This window comes from Myxine glutinosa, chromosome 6 (assembly GCF_964187855.1).
Source record: "Myxine glutinosa chromosome 6, kmMyxGlut1.1, whole genome shotgun sequence".
NCBI classification, from domain to species: Eukaryota; Metazoa; Chordata; class Myxini; order Myxiniformes; family Myxinidae; genus Myxine; species Myxine glutinosa.
The window spans coordinates 79,694,274-79,714,536 of NC_136266.1; the positions used below are offsets into that span (position 1 = coordinate 79,694,274).

At 40.6% G+C, this 20,263-nt stretch overlaps 1 protein-coding gene across 1 annotated transcript in view; it reads right to left on the reverse strand.

The window, feature by feature from the left end:
- LOC137429999 (myelin transcription factor 1-like protein) overlaps positions 1 to 20,263 on the reverse strand; it is a 223,320-nt gene that overhangs the window by 118,790 nt on the left and 84,267 nt on the right. The window contains exons 13-16 of the mRNA XM_078780029.1: positions 16,826 to 17,029; positions 9,353 to 9,473; positions 4,295 to 4,363; positions 3,574 to 3,636 (exon numbers count right to left, since the gene is read on the reverse strand). Coding sequence (XP_078636155.1) covers positions 3,574 to 3,636; positions 4,295 to 4,363; positions 9,353 to 9,473; positions 16,826 to 17,029 — 457 coding nt within the window. The remainder of the gene's footprint in view (positions 1 to 3,573; positions 3,637 to 4,294; positions 4,364 to 9,352; positions 9,474 to 16,825; positions 17,030 to 20,263) is intronic.

Below are 20,263 nucleotides of genomic sequence, written 5' to 3' on the forward strand. Positions count from 1 at the left end.
CTGCATTATGGGATGTCGGATTGACTGTTACTCCTTCCAGTTCATCAAGGCTAAGTTTTCCAAATCACACATTTTATTTTACTGTTTTATTTTCATCCCTGTTTTGTTGGTCGTGCTTTTAGTCCAATTTTCTGTGTCAAACTGTATCTTGTTGTGTTGAATCGTCGGGTTTGTGTCCCTGGTGAAGTCTGGCCTACACGTGATGGGCTGGACTAGTCGGGTTCTTTCTTCTGGCTCCGTTTTTCATCGCACTTGCTTCGTTTTCACTCCTTTTATCCCAGTTATTGTTAATTTTGATACCCCACTTATCTCAGGAAAGGTGAAAAACAATATCTGCCTAACCTCAAGATTGACCTTTCAAACTTGTCTCCCTCCACTAAAACCTGGTGGTGCCTTGTTACGTCTGTCCCTCCATCCCTTCTCTCCATTCAAATGGCACCACAGCCAACTCCACTCCTAAGAAGGCCGAATAGCTCAATTCTGTGATTGCCTCCAAATGTTATCCCCAACACATCGCTTTCCATACCAACCCTTTCCAGTCATACCAAAATATTCCTGGACTCTGTGTCTTTTGCACCAAAGAAGGGGGAGCGGTTTTTGGCAACCCTCAACTCTAATTCTGCAACTGGACCACACAGAATCAGCTCACATGTCTTATAAACTTGCTCTGCTGCTCTTGCCTGCCTCTCTTTGCCCTTTTCACCTTATCATTTGCTCTAGGTCATATTTCATCTTCCTGGAAGTCAGCAAACATCACTGCATTACATAAAAAGTACAAAAAGTGATACCCTGAACTACAGACATATCAGCTTACTTCCAATCATTAGCAAGGTCATGGAATTCTTCATCGCAGTTGATATGAAATCATTCCTTTTCTCAACAAGCCTCATCTCAGATCACCAATTTGGATTCAGACCAGTTCACTCTACATTGGACATGCAGCTTCCACTCGAACAACAATGGATGGGGGCCTTCAATGTCAGACATGAGACCATGGCGGTCTATCTGAGCAAATCTCATGCCTTTCATACAGTTTGGCATCTCACCTTGCTTTCCAAACTCTCTGCTTATGACATCCAAGACCAACGATACTCTTGGCTTTCTGACTTCCTCCACTTTTGTCACTAACGTGTGGCTATCAACATAATCCTTTCATCTCTGCTCCCTGTTGAGGCTGGAGTACCCCAAGGCAGTGGTCTAGACCCCATCCTAATCCTAATCTTCATCAATGATCTCTCTGACTGTTGGAAAATCCTCTTTATCTCTTTGACGATGACTCAACCATCTGCCCTAGCATCCTTTCTCCTTCTGATAGGCAGGCTGCAGCCTCTTCCAGGCTGCAGGTCTCTTCAGACCTTGACAAAATCACAAACTGGTGAAACACTTGGAATCTGTCTTTTGATCCTGAGAAATCCCACACACTCACACTCTCACTTCAAAAGAACCATACAGCAAACCCTCCAACCTACTTTCTTTCTAATCTTCTCGAATAAGTTCAGTCAAGTAAACTCTTGGGTCTCGCTCTCAGACATGATCTTTCTTGGGCAAACCACATTTTAAAGTTGGCCTACAAAGCCAGATGTCGACTGGGAATCCTCCTTCCTGCAAAGTCCTTCCTTGGCACATCTGAACTCCTATCCACCGATAAGACTTCCATCCTCAGTTTGATGGAAACATGCTCTCCCCTCTGGGCTGGCACCCCTGTCACACACCTTGCTCAGCTTGAGGTCATGAAAACCAAGGCCTTCAGGATAATTGGAATCTCCCACGAAGAACCTGAGTCAACAACAATAAGATTGAAATATCACTTTGCCATGGCCAACAGTTCTCCTTATCTTCTCCCGCCTCCTTTCTGGTCTTGCACCCTCTGCCTTCTCTGTGCTTTGCACCCCCTCTCCCCCCTCTGACCCCCAAAGGTATCTGCAGGGTGCATGCGGTCCACTGTTAACTCCCTCTGGTGAAACCACCTAAATCCAGAATCACTGCTGATCTCCACTCATTTGTTACTCGTTTTCCCACCTGTGAAAGCAACTTCCACATTCTCTTCAATCTCTTTCATCCCTCGAGTTCTTCAAGACAGCTGTTCTCAGATTGTCCCCCATCCAAACCACAATCTTTTCGGCACTCGTTAAACCACCCCTGCCTCCCCTCATTTTTACGGTGTAGCCCAAAGGGCAAAGCCGTCTAGAACAGTATTTGTCCGTCTGTATGTCCCCTCAAACATATACCAATCAGAGCTGAGGATTTGGTCACATGATTGGGTGATGTGATTACGTCTGATGTCATTGCGGCGGTACGGCGGCTGACTCTCCACACTCCGGCATTTTGATTCCAATTTCGTTCAGGCTGAACATATTGTCGAACCTGTCATATATCACAATCATCATGCTCTACCTTTATGTTTTTCATTCTGTGTGAAACACAAACAAACAGATTGTTAAAATGACCATCAAATATCGAAAGCATAGACATTACGTCTCTTCCAAAAAAACAGTACGTATAGGCCTTAGGCTTCATGCCTCACCTTCGAGCCGTTTCGGACAAATTAAGCCCAAGTTTCTTAATACAGTAGTGTATCGTTTCAGTAGTATCGCTTTCATAATAGTAATAATAATAATATTGTAAATACGACCATAACACTTTAATCCCAATGTCGTAAATACAAAGTTAATGGATTGAAGCGGTGTATGGTTCATGAATCAATGATAAGCAGTGTACGGACTAACAATCACGGAAGTAAGGAATTCGCCTCGGTTTTTTGATAGCATGTTATTAACCCAATCCTTGTGGGGTATCTAGATTACAGTAGATCTTCCCTCAGTTCTGTAAGTAAAATTTACCTCACTGTTGTCGGGATTCCTCCAAATTTCTTTGTTTAATGTTATAAACAGCATTAGCGACTGTTTAAAAATCTAATCATGTGTGTGTGTGTGGTTTATAATATTTTACAAGCCCGGCTACGCAGATGTTAGACTTTCGGTCTTGTTTTTTCTGCCTCTGCTACCATCTTATTCATGTCCTGCATTCTCCCTGACCCCTCAACCTTATCCATGCATCTCTTGTTGTCCATCTTCGTTTATCCTCCCATCCCCCCCCCCCTCACCTCCCCCTCCCGCCCTGCTGTTAGTGATTTCCCCTTCTCCTTCTGCTGTTCAACCCAGCCCTGCAACCTAACCTTAACCTTATCCCCAACAACTTTTTGTTATGTTGTGTCCTGATCCATTCTGCGTTCTAGCTCTTCCACGAACCTTGACTCTCCATACAAAAAAATAACTTCAACTTGTACCGTGTATCAGTAATAGAGGAGAATACCAGCTCTGACCGATAAAAAAAACTGGTAGCAGTTGTTAAAATAGTCCACAATGCCAGAATAATGGCACAGAGATGATCCTGCAACATATTAAATGGTTACACGTAAAGCTTTGTAATGCATTGACAATTAAATACTGTTTATCCCATGACTTTTGGTAGTACAGCATGCATTCATCCATAAGAAAATATTCATGCCAAAAGTCCCAATTGCCCCTTTAACAATAAGCCAAACAAACTCCTAAAAAGATACCGGTACTTTACCTGCGATGTGATGCGTAATTTCCTGTAATGTGACCCGAGCCATCACAGCCTGGAGTTGGACACCTTTGGGGGATTTGAGATATACATGTTACCAGGAAACATTGTATGAAAACTATCCTTCTTTTACTTTCACTATTGGCAAATGTGATTGAGTAAGAAAAAGCATGCTGTGATATATGCATAAACCTTGATCCGCATTAGTGTGTGACATAATCACTAAAGCATGGTGTAATGCAGAGAAGCAAAATTCTCCAGTTGAAGCAGTGGGAGTTAACCCAGCGGAAATTATGTCCTGTTCATTAAATTTATCTCTAATTGCATTCCATTATCCCAAATCAACAGAAAGAACATTGATCATTTTTTATGTCCATTTAATGAACCCAAATTTCCTGAATGTGCATGGAATGTTTACGTTTGGGGTAAGGGCAGCGGATATTGGAACAGGGAGAGAGACACAAAGACATAAAGAGAGAGAAGGAAAAAAAAACTTGAAAAAGAGACAGAGAAAGCGAAATAGAAACAAACAGAATTGGATAGAAAAAGGTATTCTCTATATGGTCTAATATTATGTGCCACACCTAAAAAGGAAGTATGCAGAGACAAAATTGAAGACAAAGGGACAACAGTGCAAGGGAAAACAAAGATAATGTGAGAGTTCTGTGTTTAACAAATGGTCAGAGTAGGCTTGATTTGCGGGCGCTCTGCCAGCCCTGATACATACTTCAGCTCCTGGGAGCTGGAAGCGAACATACTCCGTATGGTCTTGTCGGCCAGGGGACAACCAGACAGGCTGCAGGGGGGGGGGGGGGGGGGGGGAAGGACCCAGGAATTGGGATCGGGGTAGAGGATGTTGGGAGGCGAGGAAGGAGAAGGGGAGCAAAGTCGGTTTGTTACGCTTGCATGACAGGTGTTAATTTTAGGGAAGGGGGCTGTACTTATTGGCTGAGAAAGAGGGATATCTCTCCTTGATGCAATATCTCACCATGACAATGGTGTAAGTGAGATGAAGGTGGAAATAATGAAACTGTGTAAATAATAAGAGCTGTGAAACATAGAATGTCAAATGGAATGAATATGGAGAGGAAGGCACAGAGAGAGGGAGAGAGAGAAAACAATATAGTGAGATTTTTAGACAGTTGGGATGAAAAACAAACTACAGACAGAGAAAGAAAGATGAGGTGTTATAAAACAAAATATACAAATACAGAGATTATTTTGATCATTTCAGCAAGACTTTTTCTGCTTTAAATGGAAATGATTTGCTTGTCTGCACTCTGGCTGGCAATGCACTGATGGGACAATTTGAAGACAGCCGCCATCACAATCTGTAGCGGAGCATGGAGGAGTTGTTGCAGCCTGGCTCAGCCTCAGACGTCTGAGCAAAAAGCCGAAGAAAGCAAACTGCTTCATGAAGATAAAAACTTGTGCAAATATATCTCTTTACTCATGAGAATGAAGGGACATGTGTAATGGAGAAGGAACATTGAGAATGACGAAAGCATGGAAGATTTGGTGGAAGAACTAGGTTTTTTTCAGTAACCTGCGGTGTGAAGCATAGTTTCCTGTGATATGGCCGCTACCATCACACCCAGGAGTTGGACAACTAGAAATACAAGAGCAAGGTATATGATGTTAAAATAAATATGAACTTCATGCCCTTTAAGATCTAAATTACGATTTAAGATTTTAAATGTTTTAAGATTTTAAGAATCGTTTCATTGTGGTATGCCTAAACAAGATTACAACTAGAACGGCACTCGGTAGAGAGCATACCTGTCAGGCTGAACAGTTTACGTTTTGTTTCCCAGTGGTAGGCCGGATCTGGATTTGGAGCTGAACCAAAATTTAATTGGCTTGTTCTTGTCACCTTACCAAATTATCCACCTAGTTTAGTCATAACAGGCATAACTCGTTCACAACTTTTAAAAATATGTCATATATCGCTTTTTGCCCGATCTCTCAATGGTGAAGAATCACTTTAAAAATTCTAGTAGTCGGATCCGGATCTGGATGTTCACTAAAATTGAATCAATTCTTCCTTGTCAGACACCCAACCTCTCCACCAAGTTTCGTTCGAATCCGTCCCCAACTTTTTGAGAGATCCTGCTACAGTCACGTGAAAAAGTAAGTACACCCCATGTTAAGTTTTGACTTTTTCAACATATTACAACATACAGCTATTTGATCTTCATTTCAACAATATTGATAGATAAAGGTGATATAATATAACAAATATCATGAAACATTTACATTTTGTAGTCCATTGTACAATTTAAATAAACATAAATGCAAATTTTGCATGTGGAAAAAGTAAGTACACCCCCGACATTTATCACCACTTCAAATATCTAAAATTAGAATCAGGTGCACCTGATTGATCTGATTTGGTGCACCTGATTTGGTGCACAATCAGGTGCACCTGATTTGCACCTGAGCAAAATCAGAATTTGCTCAGGTGCAAATGATTAGAACATCGTCAGAGAGGATCTTGGAGGAACCTGTCTTATTTAAACCTCAGACATCTAGTTTGGTTTGCTCTTTGTTGTTGAAGTGTGCGGCGTCACCATGCCTAGATCAAAAGAGCTCCCTGAGGCCTTCAGAAGGAAGGTTATAGATGCCTACGAGTCTGGGAAGGGATTTAAAAAGATCTCCAAACAATTTGAAATCAATCATTCGACTGTCCGGAAGATCATCTGCAAGTGGAGAAGATTCCAAACAACTGCCAACTTGTTCAGGCAAGGCCGCCCTAGCAAGTTCAGCCCGCGAGCAGACCGCAAGATGCTGAAAGAAGTCTCTAAGAACCCCAGAATGTCATCACGGGACCTACAGGTAGCTCTTGCCACTGTTGATGTCAAATTGCACGAGTCTACCATTAGAAAGAGGCTGCACAAATTTGATCGACATGGGAGGTGTGCCAGGAGGAATTCTTTGCTGTCCAGAAAGAACATCAGGGCAAGACTAAAGTTTGCCAATGAACAACGAGGCAAAGACCAGCACTTCTGGAACAATGTGCTCTGGACAGATGAGTCAAAGGTAGAGCTATTTGGCCACCGTACCAGAAGACATGTTTGGTGAAAGCCAAAGACAGCATGTGACCACAAGAACCTGATACCAACTGTAAAGCATGGTGGTGGAAATATTATGATTTGGGGCAGCTTTGCTGCATCAGGGCCTGGGCAGCTCACCATCATAGAATCCACTATGAATTCTTCATTCTACCAGAGGGTGCTTGAGGATAATGTGAGGCCATCTGTCAGAAAGTTGAAGCTCAACCGAAGGTGGACCTTGCAACATGACAATGACCCCAAACATACCAGTAAATCCACCAAGGAATGGCTGAAAAGAAAGAAATGGAGGGTTCTGGAATGGCCAAGTCAAAGCCCGGATCTAAATCCCATCGAGATGTTGTGGGGGGTTTTGAAACGAACTGTGCATGCAAGAATCCCCTCAAACATCGCACAGCTGAAAGAATTCTGCACGGAGGAGTGGGCAAAAATTTCTCCCAGTCGATGTCAGAGACTGGTAGACAGTTATAAGAAACGCCTACTTGAGGTTGTTTCTGCCAAAGGGGCAATACCACCTATTAGAGCCAAGGGTGTACTTACTTTTTCCACACAAGGAAATGGCATCTCTGTTAATTTTTTGTTGAATAAATTATTGCAAAGCCTATTTTTCATTGTTTTTTGTTCAATTAGATTACCTTTATCTGTAGATGCTATTTAAATGAATCAAATATTGATATGTCCACATATGTTAAAAAGATTTTAAACAACATTTCATGGGGTGTACTTACTTTTTCCACATGCGAAATTTGCATTTATGTTTATTTAAATTATACAATGGACTACAAAATGTAAATGTTTCATGATATTTGTTATATTATATCACCTTTATCTGTCAATATTGTTGAAATGAAGATCAAATAGCTGTATGTTCAAATATGTTGAAAAAGTCAAAACTTTACATGGGGTGTACTTACTTTTTCACGTGACTGTACGTATCATTTTTGCCCCTAGCTTCCAATGGTGAAGAATTACCTAAAAATTAAATAATTCTCGTATCCGAATCCATATTCAGCTCTTCACCAAAATCGAATCGAATCGTCCTTGTCAGACAATCAACCACCAAGGACAATCAATCTCCACCAAGTTTCATCCAAATTCGTCCACAACTTTTTGAAATATCCTGCTATATATCATTTTTGCCCCTATCTTCCAATGGTGAAGAATCACTTAAGAAATTATACTAGCCGGATCCGAATCCAGATATTCACCAAAAATCTAATAATTTAGTCCTTGTCACATACGCTACCTCTGCCAAATTTCATCCGAATCCGTCCACAACTTTTTGAGATATCTTCTTCACAGTCAAACAAACAAACAAGAAGACGTCATGCAGAACACGATACTTGCAAAATCCACCCCTCTCCCCAAAAAAAGGTGTCATGGATACATCAAATTGTCCATTTCATTAAGATTAAAATTGACAATCTCAATCAAAGCTCGGGTCAATCAGATTAAAATTGATGATTTTTCAGATGGCAATTGATGATTTTAGAAGTTTGACCTTGAGTTGACCTTTGATCTTTTGACCTGAAAAATAGTTGGTTTCCCAATTCAGTGGGGCGATATGCAAATACTGTTAAATTTTCAAGTCAATCGGATGAAAATTGACGGTTATTCAGATGAAAATTGATGATTTTGGAAGTTTAACCCTGAGTTGATCTTTGACCTTTTGACCTCAAAAATAGTTGGTTTACCAATTTAGTGACTAAATATACAAATGCTGTTAAATTTTCAAGTAATTCGGATGAAAAATGGCGATTTTAGAAATTTGACCTCCAGATGACCTTTGACCACAAAATCAATTGGCTTCTCAATTGTGACGACCTCCACAGCTTGGTGACGTTTCATGACGATCGGTTTAGAATTGTGACCTGTAGGTGAGTGACAAACACAAACAAACAGACAGACAGACAGAATAATAAAACACAACCGACCAATATACAGTACTTGAAATATCTTCGATTTTGCAAGTAACAAGAAAACAGACAGACAAACAGGGGTGAAAACATAACCTCCATCCACCTTTGGTGGTGGAGGTAATTAGAAACATGACAAACTAAAGGATACTGTGCACAGTTCAAGAATAATTTGTGGAAACTTTCAGCATCATTTTAGAAAATGCGGAAGAAGGAGACAACATTTAGTTTTCAGGTAAGAAGTAATGGAAAAACCTCATACGCATTGAAGGAGCACTATCATGAATTGTAAAACCGGTTTATACCAGTTATAAAAGTATAACTTTACGTGAGAGCATGTTAAGGATGGGTTTTAGGAATCACATATGTAGGCCATTCAAGCACAATGAAAGACAATGAAACATGATGAAATAACAAAACAAGATAATTTTTCAGCTGAAATAAAGTTTCATATAGAAATACTGAAGATACAATCAATCGGCAAACACGGCATATATATCACTGTCAGATGGAATAAGTATGTCTGAAAAAATACTTTCTGATGATCTGAAAAGCATTTTGGCACTAATAAAAAAAGATTCGTAAGTGATAAATGAAAAAAAAACTTTTTTAAAAAAGTGTCGCATTATTTTATGGTTGGTAGGAAAAATAAATAAATATATGTTTGTAATCATTAAGAGATTGAGCTGTTAATTTGCAAATAGACTTTATACAATGAATTTCTGCGGCCTGTGCAATAAACAAGTTCAACCAAGGATGAAAAGAAGAAGAAGAAGAAAATAAAGAATTATGCCTCACGTGATAAGCTCCTTCTTCCCATCCTTGGAGAGGCAGGGTTTTGGCTTTGGGCTGGGAATTGTAACCTCCCCAGGATACTTCTTATCCTCTAGTGCTTCACTCATGAAATCTTCATCATCATCTTCAACATCTTCCTCCCTAAAGCCCACCTGGTATAAAAACCCATTACAAAAAGGGTCTTGACAAAATGAAGTATGGGTGACTGGATCACTTTGATATTCACAGGTAACTGAACACAAATATGGTGAGTGATCAATGAAGTTGTAGAAGAGAAGGTTTAAATATTGTAAGGAAGCTTCTATTGAGTATTCAAGTCAGACAAGTTATGGTTTCCACTTATATTATGGCAAGTATGATGACTCATGAGGGCAATGTAAAGGAGCATCTGCTCATACTTGTGATGTATAGTTGTGAGGGATGTGGGGCACAAGGGAAAGGGAGGAGAGGGAAGTCAAATGGAAAAATGGAATTGAGAAAATAAATTGGAGGGAGTGGAAGTAGGAATTCAACATTGTGCATGCATAACAGGAGGTGGAGTCAAAATGTTTTTCCCCCAACCATGAATAAATGCGCCTGTTGCAGCAAAACATAACAGGCGTTGATCCTTTTCCATGTAGTTTTCAGCCACATTTTTACCCTGCACTCGCAAAGTGAAAAGCAGGGCTACGCATTCGGTTGTGTATGTGTGGTGTACGTGTGGCGTACATGCGTGTCTCAGCATCCGTTGGTCCAATTGAAACAAAATTTTACGACAGGAGCGCCTCCGCCTGTATATTTTTTTATCATAATTAAGACGTCATCGGTCACATAATATCTTGGAAACACATGGTATTTTTCCATCTTGGAAAAATGTTGCACCTCTATATCTACGAAACCGCTCAATGGAAAAAATAAAATATAGTTCATTGTCAAGTACTCCCCATGGGGAATAAGATATATTAATGATGATGTCATTGATCCCTTCATTATGACATCATAATTCGACAAGTGCAACACTTGATCTGATCAGTATGAAAAAAAAAATTATCTGCAGCTTTTGGTCTGATAGACACAAAATTTGACAATAGGACCTCCTTCGATAGAATTTTTAATGATAGTGACGTCATAGGTCACGTGGTATAGGCGCCATCTTGGAATAATAGAAAAACGTTGCACCTCTATATCTCCAAAACTGCTCCATGGAAAAAAATTGAAACGTGGCTCATTGTAAAGAACTCCGCATATGGAATAACGATGACGTCATTGGCACCTTAAGTATGACGTCATCATTTGACAGGGACAACGTGACAGGGTCTGATAAGTTTTAAATTTCTTGAGCGTAATCTACACAACGATAACATTAGAGAATATAAATTGTGATGCCATCACTCACGTGGTCTGGCAGCCATATCAGATCAAAGAAAAAAAACCCTTCAAAAACGGAAGAGTTGGCTCGCACCAAGTCGACTGTGCAAGGTAAGTATTCTATGAATACCATCTAGTTCCCAGTGGTGGTTAGGTTTCCTAATGATATTTGAGGCAGGCAGGGTGGCCTAAAGGTGCGCACACTCACCTCTAAGCTGCCTATCTTAAGTTCGAATCTCCACCCAGCTATAAACTCTCATCCCAGTGTTTCCCAGGCAGGGTGATTCATCAATTTGTGTGCCGTTCTTCAGAAGGATGTTAAACTGGGAGTCCTGTCTGCCAGCCTGAGTTGGTGGATGTTAATTATCCAATGGTGTCCTTCACAAAGGGTAGACGAGCCATCACCGGCACCATGAACACATTCCAAATTCCTGCCTGACTTCCTGAGTCGGAGTGGTGACCTGACCAGGATTGTAGTCTTGTAATTGCTTCGGCAGCGCCAACGCAGTGCTTCAGGCATGGTACATGATGATGATGATATTGGAAAAGAAGTTTTTTGATTGGCTCTGAAAGTTTTTTGAAGGAAAAACGTTTTGTCTCCATCGTTTGTAGATAATTCCAAAAGAAGAACATTTTACCATTTACACCTCGTAGTATGGTACATTCAAACTAAAAAACAAAAACTCATGCAATCCATGTAACAGAAAAAGGAAATTTAAATTGCCATATTTCTTCCGAAACCCCAGGCCTAATACAATTTCTATATAACTATTTCCAATTCGAATACATTTATAAAATTGAAACAAGGTTTGAATGAAAAGTAAAACTTATTTAACAGTGCAAACATTGGCTATGCCATGATATAAAAAGCAACATTTTTTTAATGTCTCACTCTCACTCACCATTGAGGCATCATCTTCTGCATCTGGCTCCAACCGTAGTTTTGTGTAGTCTACAGGACATTCCCAATCCTCGGGCTCTTCAGGGAGCTGGGATAGGCGTCGAGGAATCACTGGTGTTGTACAAGTTTGTGCCATGGATATAATTTGATTGTCAGAGCTTGGTGAGGCCTGTGTCGGCGAGGTTTGTGTAGGAGAGGCCTGCAAGGGTGAGGCCCGTATGGGTGAGGCCCGTATGGGTGAGGCCCGTATGGGTGAGGCCTGCAAGGGTGAGGCCCGTATGGGTAAGGCCTGCAAGGGTGATGCCTGCATAGGTGAGGCCCGTATGGGTAAGGCCTGCAAGGGTGATGCCTGCATAGGTGAGGACTGCATTGGTGAGGACTGCATTGGTGAGGACTGCATTGGTGAGGACTGCATTGATGAGGACTGCATTGGTGAGGACTGCCTGGGCGATGTCTGTGTGGATGGTGTAATGTCAGGTCTTGTTGATTCCCAGTCTTCTTTTCGTTCCTCCTCGGTTGTGGGGCAAGTGCGGTGTTTCTTCATACTCAGGTCTAAAGTCCCATTTTCATCCACCTCAATCTTCACTTGCTGCACCCATTAGTTCAAAAAAATCGAAAAGTAATGCTCACCAAAATACAACTGTTTTTTATGATGCTAAAATATATCTTGCATCACTCAAAGGATACAATAAAACTTAAATCTTTGGGGGAACCATTTGACCCATCATGCCCCTGACAGATCCACATAGTGCAGGTGGGGCAAATAATGCACCTCCCACCAAATATGAGGTTTGACCAGGGTAGTTGGTACACAATTATGTATTCTTTCTAAAAGATGCTGTGGAATCCTTAATGTCGACAACCAAAATGCAACCAGGACTGCCAGCTTTCGTTCTCCTTATGGGGGGATGGCATGTTCCAAGATACAGAAATTCCTAAATTGAAACGCAGTTTCATCAAACACGACATTGAATAAAAGAGATGCAACTAAATAAATCACGCTTTCAGATTTCATTACTATGTCAAAAATTTTATTTAATGAAGGGAATCTTCAGAAAATGGGCTTGCTGATACAGGCCGAAACCTGTTCATCCAGGAAATGATGTTGACTTTTGTACATCTTCTTACTATAATTCACCAAATGTCCGTCTGTTCCCAGGTACCGCAAAAACGGCTGAACCAATCGCAACGAAATTTTGGGTGGGTAATCCTGGGACCCCCTGGAGTAAAATAGGCTACATTGTTTTTCCAATTTTCTCCCAATTTCCAATTTTCCAGTTTTTCCAAAGAAGATGGAATAATATTTACCGATATGAACAGTGGTGTGGCTTTTATTGAAATTCTACAAATACTGTTTAGATTTTGATGATTTGCGTGTGATATGATTTAATGGATGTTTATATAAATCGTTTAAAATAAAAAAAGCCTTAAATTTCTGATATTTTGCCTTTTAATTTGGGCCTCCTATTTGAAGCCCTGCCCGTAGGACGGATACCGTTGCTAGTTACAACAATTCACCAAATGTCTCTGTTCCCAGATACCGCCGCAAAAACGGCTGAACCGATCGCGACGAAATTTTGGGTGGGTAATCCTGTGACCGCCTGGAGTAAAATAGGCTATATTGTTTTTCCAATTTTTTCCAAAAATTTCCAATTTCCAATTTTTCCAATATTCCAATTTTCCAGTTTTTCCAAACACTATGGAATAATATTTACCGATGTGAACAGTGATGTGGCTTTTATTGAAATTCTACAAATACTGTTTCGATTCTGATGATTTGCGTGTGATATGATTTGACGGATGTTTATATAAATCATTTAAAATAGAAAAAGCCTTCAATTTCTGATGTTTTGCCTTTTCATTTGGGCCTCCCAATTGAAGCCCCGCCCGTAGGGCGGGTACCGTTGCTAGTACACTTTATTTCAGCATCATCATCATCATCATCATGTATGATGCACGATACAGAGTGTCGGTTCTTCCAAGGCAGTTTCTTAGCTAGGGTTACGATACTGGATGGATTGCCACTCTGAAGCAGGATATTCGACCGAGTGCGCAGGAAGTTGGAACTTGACCAGGGTTCCAACGATAGCTCACCTACTCTTCGTGCGGTACACCATGGTATCTTTATCGTCCACCAGCTAATACCGGAGCATGTAACCAGGGGCAAGAAGGTTATATTATGGCAGGTAAGGGTGGGTCTTGACCTCCCATATCCAACCGACAAGGGAATCTTGCCCTACCATTCCTCAACAGGAGCATCTCACCTGCATCTTTTGTTGGTATAAAGGTGGATATGCTCAGTAAGAGAGGTTTCACATCTGGGTGAGGGAAATACAACTGTATCTAATTCAAAACCGTGCCCCTGAAATCCAAGCCAACCTTATGTTTAAGTTTAGAGCTGTTTGTGCTTCGACTTGCACTTTCAAAGGATAGCAGGATGTGATGTGATGTGATGTGATGGTAAACAGGTAATTAATTTGATGTTTCTTCCTTCGCAGATATTCTTAAATGCTTGCGGGAGAAGCTCATTAGGGAATAAAAAATGCACAACCATTGTCAAACCATCAAGCAAATCACACTGCTGATGTATTCCAAGTTCATACTGTGAAAAGTTCCATCTTTTATGTTTGGATCCTGAATATTCCTGAAATGGGTATGCTTTTAAAATGTTTTGTGCTGACAGTTATCTGCAAAAGAGGAATTGGTGTTTAATTGTTATTTAAATTATTCTTCAAATGTTAAATTTTAGTAACAATAACAATATGCGAATGGCTTAAAGCGTAAAGGTAGCATATTCATATTTGAACTGTCCGGCCTGGGTTTATGGTAATTCCCGACCTGAGTGCACTACTCTGGTGGTTCATCGGGACGGTGCTACATCATTTAGTGTGTTAACTTTCGGAGAGGGATTCAACCAGGTTCCTTGTCTTCCAGTGCTTGCTGCTGGTGGTTTTATATATCTTATAAAGTATTTCACAAAAGGAAGGCCATTGTGTGCTGACAGACTGCCCAAGTTCCAATTTCTTGGCTAAACTACTATTAAGAAAGTCTATCCTTCTCCATCATATTTATGACTCATCCCAGTTTCAATGTTTGTAACGCAACTTTCTGGCCTTTGTGGCCTTTGTGCCCTTACCTCCTTTAAACGTTGCACAAGAAATAGAAAAGAGAGTGATCAAAGAGTATGTTATTGTTTGGAGAAGGTGTGAAAGCAGCTGGCCCCTCAGTTAGCATCTGCTTGTGGATATTAAGGATTTCACACTACCATTCAAAAAGAGTAAGCCATTATGTATCATTACCCTTGTCAAATTACGACTTCCTTCCTATTCTCTAAGAGTACTGCACTGGCAGAATGGACTTGCCCAAGCCATAATGATGCAAAAACTGAGTCTCAGTAAAATGTGCATTGTCGACAATCTACAGACTTGGCATTTAATATGGAATATTTTTTTTCTGGGGGTGAACTTACTTTTCAAGATGTCTTAGAACCATAAGTTCATTGGAATTATGTTGAAATTATTCGAGATTTTGTTAATGTGACCTTTAAAAGAAACAAAAACCACATTTGACATTTCGAAACAAATAAATTGATCCTTGAAAGTGATGTAAACTGATATCGAACTCAATTCATGGACAGTACTGTGTTAAACTTCTGTACGTTTTCCAGAAGTATCTCTTTATTTTGCACATTAGCCACATTTTTTTTTAACAAAAACAAAAGTTAAATTACGACTGGGATTACGGACAGTAAAATTACAGTTCAGTACTTCGTGTAACCCCCACGAGCATTCAGGAGTGCACGTACACGTTGAGGCATGCTGTTCACGATATTTTCCAAGGTTTGGACAGGAATCGCTTGCCATGCAGTGACAATAGCCTGCTGCAATTCACACACAGAGGTCGGCTGCTGGTCCAAGTGGTCGATTTGATGCGTTAATTCTGCCCACAAGTTCTCTATCGGATTCATATCTGGGGACATGGCAGGCCACTCCATATGCTCTACACCACGGTCAGCAAGAAAGTGTTGGATCATGCGAGCATGATGAGGCTGTGCATTGTCATCTTGGAAGACAAAGTTTCCTCGAAAGGCTGCACGAGCAAATGGAAGCAATGTTTCTTCCAGAATGGCCCTGTACTTGAACTGGTTCAGGTTTCCATTCAGAACAACCAGGTCAGTTTTGCCCCCTGCATGAAAAGCAGCCCAAACGGTCACCCCACCACATCCAGCTTGGACTCTTGGCACTATACAATCTTTGTTTTCGGCTTCATGCACTTGTCTGCGCACTCGGACGCGGCCATCTTGATGATAGACCAGAAATCTAGACTTGTCACTGAAGGTCACGTGATTCCAGTGTCCTGGCTGCCATTGACGGCTCTGGCCCACTGCAATTGGCGCTGGCGGTGTTGTCTGGTCAGGCGTGGCTTTCTCAGGGGACGCCTGCTTGAACCAGTCGTTGGTTGACTAGCCTTCTGGATACAGGCACATTTGTCAGTTGCTGCCACTCAGCCCTAAGCTGATTAGCTGACTTGGTACGGCCATTGCGGACTAACCGGTGCAGCTGGCGATATCCCTCCTTGTGGTTCTGCGGGGACGTCCTGGCCTCGGTATTGGAGTAGGGACACCCCTCTGAGCATTTCGTTTCAGGATCTTTGACACCTGACCTTGAGTGATGCCATACTGCCGAGCAATAGCACGCTGTTTCATGCCGTAATTTCGTAAAGCCACCACTCCATGACAAACAGCGTTGTCGAGTGGACGGACCATCTCCAGAGGAAGCGGCAATAACTTTTGGAGACGTGCAGCAGTTGCTTTCCACTAATACAGAACGCAACAACCCTTTATACCCGACTGTGAAGCCAATCATCAAATGCACCTGTCCGTACATTTTGCCACGCCACCTGTGATATAATCCTGTTGTTGACTTCTTGCTGCGACAGACAATCGGTGACATGGTTCTTTTAACAAATAAATCACCAAAGTGTAAAAGAAACTCACCAGATTGATATACTGAGTTAAGAAAGTAAACCCAAGTCAAGAAAAAATATATATTCCATTTTAAATGCCAAGTCTGTAGATAGGTAAATGGTTTCCAAACCTGTTGTATTTACCCAACTAGTCAAGGGGGAGCACTTAACATCAATCAGAAGAAACTATATTATGTGAACATTAAATAGGAATCAAGTACAAATAGCACGAGGAGAGGAAATATACAAACAATAACCTCAGCTTTGTGCACATACCATCGGCAATGTGGTAGCCTGTGGTCTTGTGGACAAATTCTGAGGGAGCTCTCTGCAACGAGTGGACAAGTTGAGGATGGCAGTGGCAGCAAGATGTTCGGCTGATCCATCGCGGCCCAAGTCCTTTCCCGGCACAAAGGTGAATGCACCCAGAGCAATGCTCATGGCCTGGTCTTTGTGCAGAGCTTTGGCTGGGTGGTCAAAGAGTGTAGAAGGAAAAGTTATCGATATTTTAAAATGCATATTTCATTCTACAAGTAAAGGTTAGGTCAAGAAGAAGACAAATAGGTAGATTTGATAGAAAATTGACTGACGGCTAATGAACAGGAAACGTTGGTACGTTGGCCCGACTGAAGGGAAATTATTTGTTATAATTGAGTTTCGAAATGATCACTTCTGAGTCAACTATTATTTCTAATTTATGTAAACTAGTTCACCTGCTCACTACAGGAGCGGAAAAAGGGTCATTCCTCTTTGGGGTATGCAGATTACAGTCGATCTATGATCGGATCTCAAGAACATTGGGTGTGTGTTCATTTACCAAGTTTCTTGTGAAGAGATCGCTAAGTGGTTTAAGCATTTGAGCAAGCACTCCATTCAAAACCGTTAAGGAACCGCTGGCTTGGCAAGCGCTAGCTAGCTGCTTGGTAAAGGAGCACAACCCGAGCTTCTCCCTTTCAGTTTCGTATGAAACAGCAGGAGCGAGTTTCAAAAGTTCACTACGAAAAATGCCACGGTAGTGGCAGAAAGGGCCATGTTATGAACTCAACATTTGTGGGTTATATAGAGTACAGTAGAACTTCGCTCAGTTCTGTAAGTAAACCGTACTTCACGGATGTCGGGATTCCTCCATATTTCTTCGTTTGGTGTTATAAAGAGCATTAGTGACTGTTTAAAAAGCTAAGCATATGTGTTTGTGGTTTATAATATTTTTACTTCCTGTAGAAGCCGTTGCTCCCACAGAAACGCCATTATAATTATAAGCTATTTATACACGTTATCACTTCAGGAAAAACGCCTTGGGGAAGTGGGACATTATTAGTGTTAATATTGTTTTGTAATATCATTAACAATATGTGATTATCATTCATTTTGTTATTAATAGCATCTTTGGAAAAACACCATGATAAATCTTCTTCTTTGGACAAACGCCACGATAAAGCTAATTTAACATTGATATACACCTCAACACGCAACACCATTGACGGCAATGGCAGGGCAAACCCACTCGGGGGGAGAAAACCCCCTTGAGGAGGGGGCAAATGAATGTGCTACAACCTTCATTATGTAACCCTTCGTCATCCTGTCAAGTTTGGTTGAGATTGGATAAGTAAGGACGGAATGTATTGGCGTCAAAAATTCATCAGACAGACAGAGACAGACACAAAATGGCGTATTTTAGTATGATTATCTAAATGAAGGGGTATTGGTTAACATGTCGAAATTTTCACGTGGCATGATGCTTGAAGTATACTGTAAATGGCCTATAAGTATTTTGTAGAAATCACTGGAAAGAGTTTCCTGTGTGGCATTGCTTCCGGCATTGAATTGAAAAGTCGAAGTTATGAGAAGAGACTATAATATACAGGGCTATTTATGTAAGAGGAACGATTATGTTATGATTTTAGAGCATTACAGTATTTTAAACGTGAAAATAGATTTATACTTATGAAGATATATTATTTTTATTGCAAAGTCTAGATGAGATAGAACATTAGGAGATACAGTTTGATGATGATGAACAAGAGAGCAAGAAGAGAGATTAGACAGTGATTTATTTTCACTTAGAGAGGAGTTAGAGTGTAGTTAGTCTGTGGAACAGTTTAGCAGAGAGAGGGAGAGAGAGAGAGGAGGAATAAGGACCACTGATGAGTTAAAAATACAATTAGATAGGAATCCTCAGGCATAAGAATTATGATTATGTAGATACCTGTTAAAATTGTGTTTGATTATGAATGTTGGTTGGAATGTTGTCAAAAGATGTAATGGCTGATGCTGCTGCTAACATGAGCAGAACTGACTATTATTGCAACTCAATTTCTTTGTATATTTTAAGAACACATTACCCACTCTGTATTGATATACAAGAACATGGATAGGGTCCATTATTTATCCAACTACTGCAATATTTTGTCCAAGTACTGATAAGCGGAAGGTTTTTGAGGGTGCTAAAAAGGCGATTTGTGTTCGGCAGTGTTCAAGTACTGTATATAAATTCAAATTAAATATGGATTTTGACGGTTATCGGAAAAAATATGATTTTACCACCGCCGTTGATGCAGTTTCTTTTACACCACCTTATCTAACACGTTACATTAGTTCTTCGCACCTGTTGTTTGTGTCCTTTACACTTTACACCTCCTTCCTCTGTCTTTTCAATATCACTCTTCCCTCTAGTGCCTCATGTTGGCAGTACACCACCAACATAGGTCATCCTAAATCCTGTTCAGTGACAATTTTCATCCACATTTACCTCTTTCAGATCTCACTGTGTTGTTTGTGTGCTTTACTGCATCCTTAAATAATAATAGTTTCCTGTTGTGAATGATCCTCAATTTTGTTTGACTGCCAGACTGCACAGTAGAAAATTATTTCACTCCTCTGCGCATTTGCGATCGGACCGAATTCATAGCTAAAGTACTGTAAAGCTACAGGTTTGTTTTCCGATTCATGTTCAAAATGTAACATTCAATTGAAATGAAGTTGTACCTCCATCATAAACTGAAGTTTGTTGACGGACAGGCAGAGAGACAGAGAGACGTGGACCAATTGCTTAACTCCACTTTTCACTTCACGTGCGTGAGGTCATGAACTGTCTGCAGAGTGGACAATTCCAGCCAATCTGTCCGTGCAGCACAACTCAGATCTCACTGTGCTCAGTCAAAACATCTACTTTTCGTCCAATAAGGTTGGCTTGTATCAATTTCATATAACCCCCTGGCTCATAAAGAAGGTAACCCAGATTCAAATCCCCATATACCAAATACGTATACTTTGTTCATTACCAAGTACAGTTCTTGTAATTAATGATAAAAGTACATTGATGTTTATTAAGGGCTTTGTCTTGCGTGTGATTTATATTGAAGCTCCTCTATGTGAGTCTCAATAATTGTAAAAATAAAATTTAAATTTCAAACCAGACACCTACTTTTGCAAGTTTGGATATCTCTGTATAATTTCCTCTCTCCATTCTACTTGCGCATTATTCATTTATAAAAATTTTTATTATTAATGCAAGGAAATAATAGTTCAGATTGTTGTAAAGATCAATCACTCCATGAAAGTGATGTCCTGGCATCCAAAACAGATCATTTATAGGACATACTGAGTTCTAAATGATTTGTTTTAACAGATTGAGGCTCTTTATTTTTTACCTCTCTCCTCAGGTCTCACTTCAGCTGGTGTTTTATCCCTTCCCAGTCGCT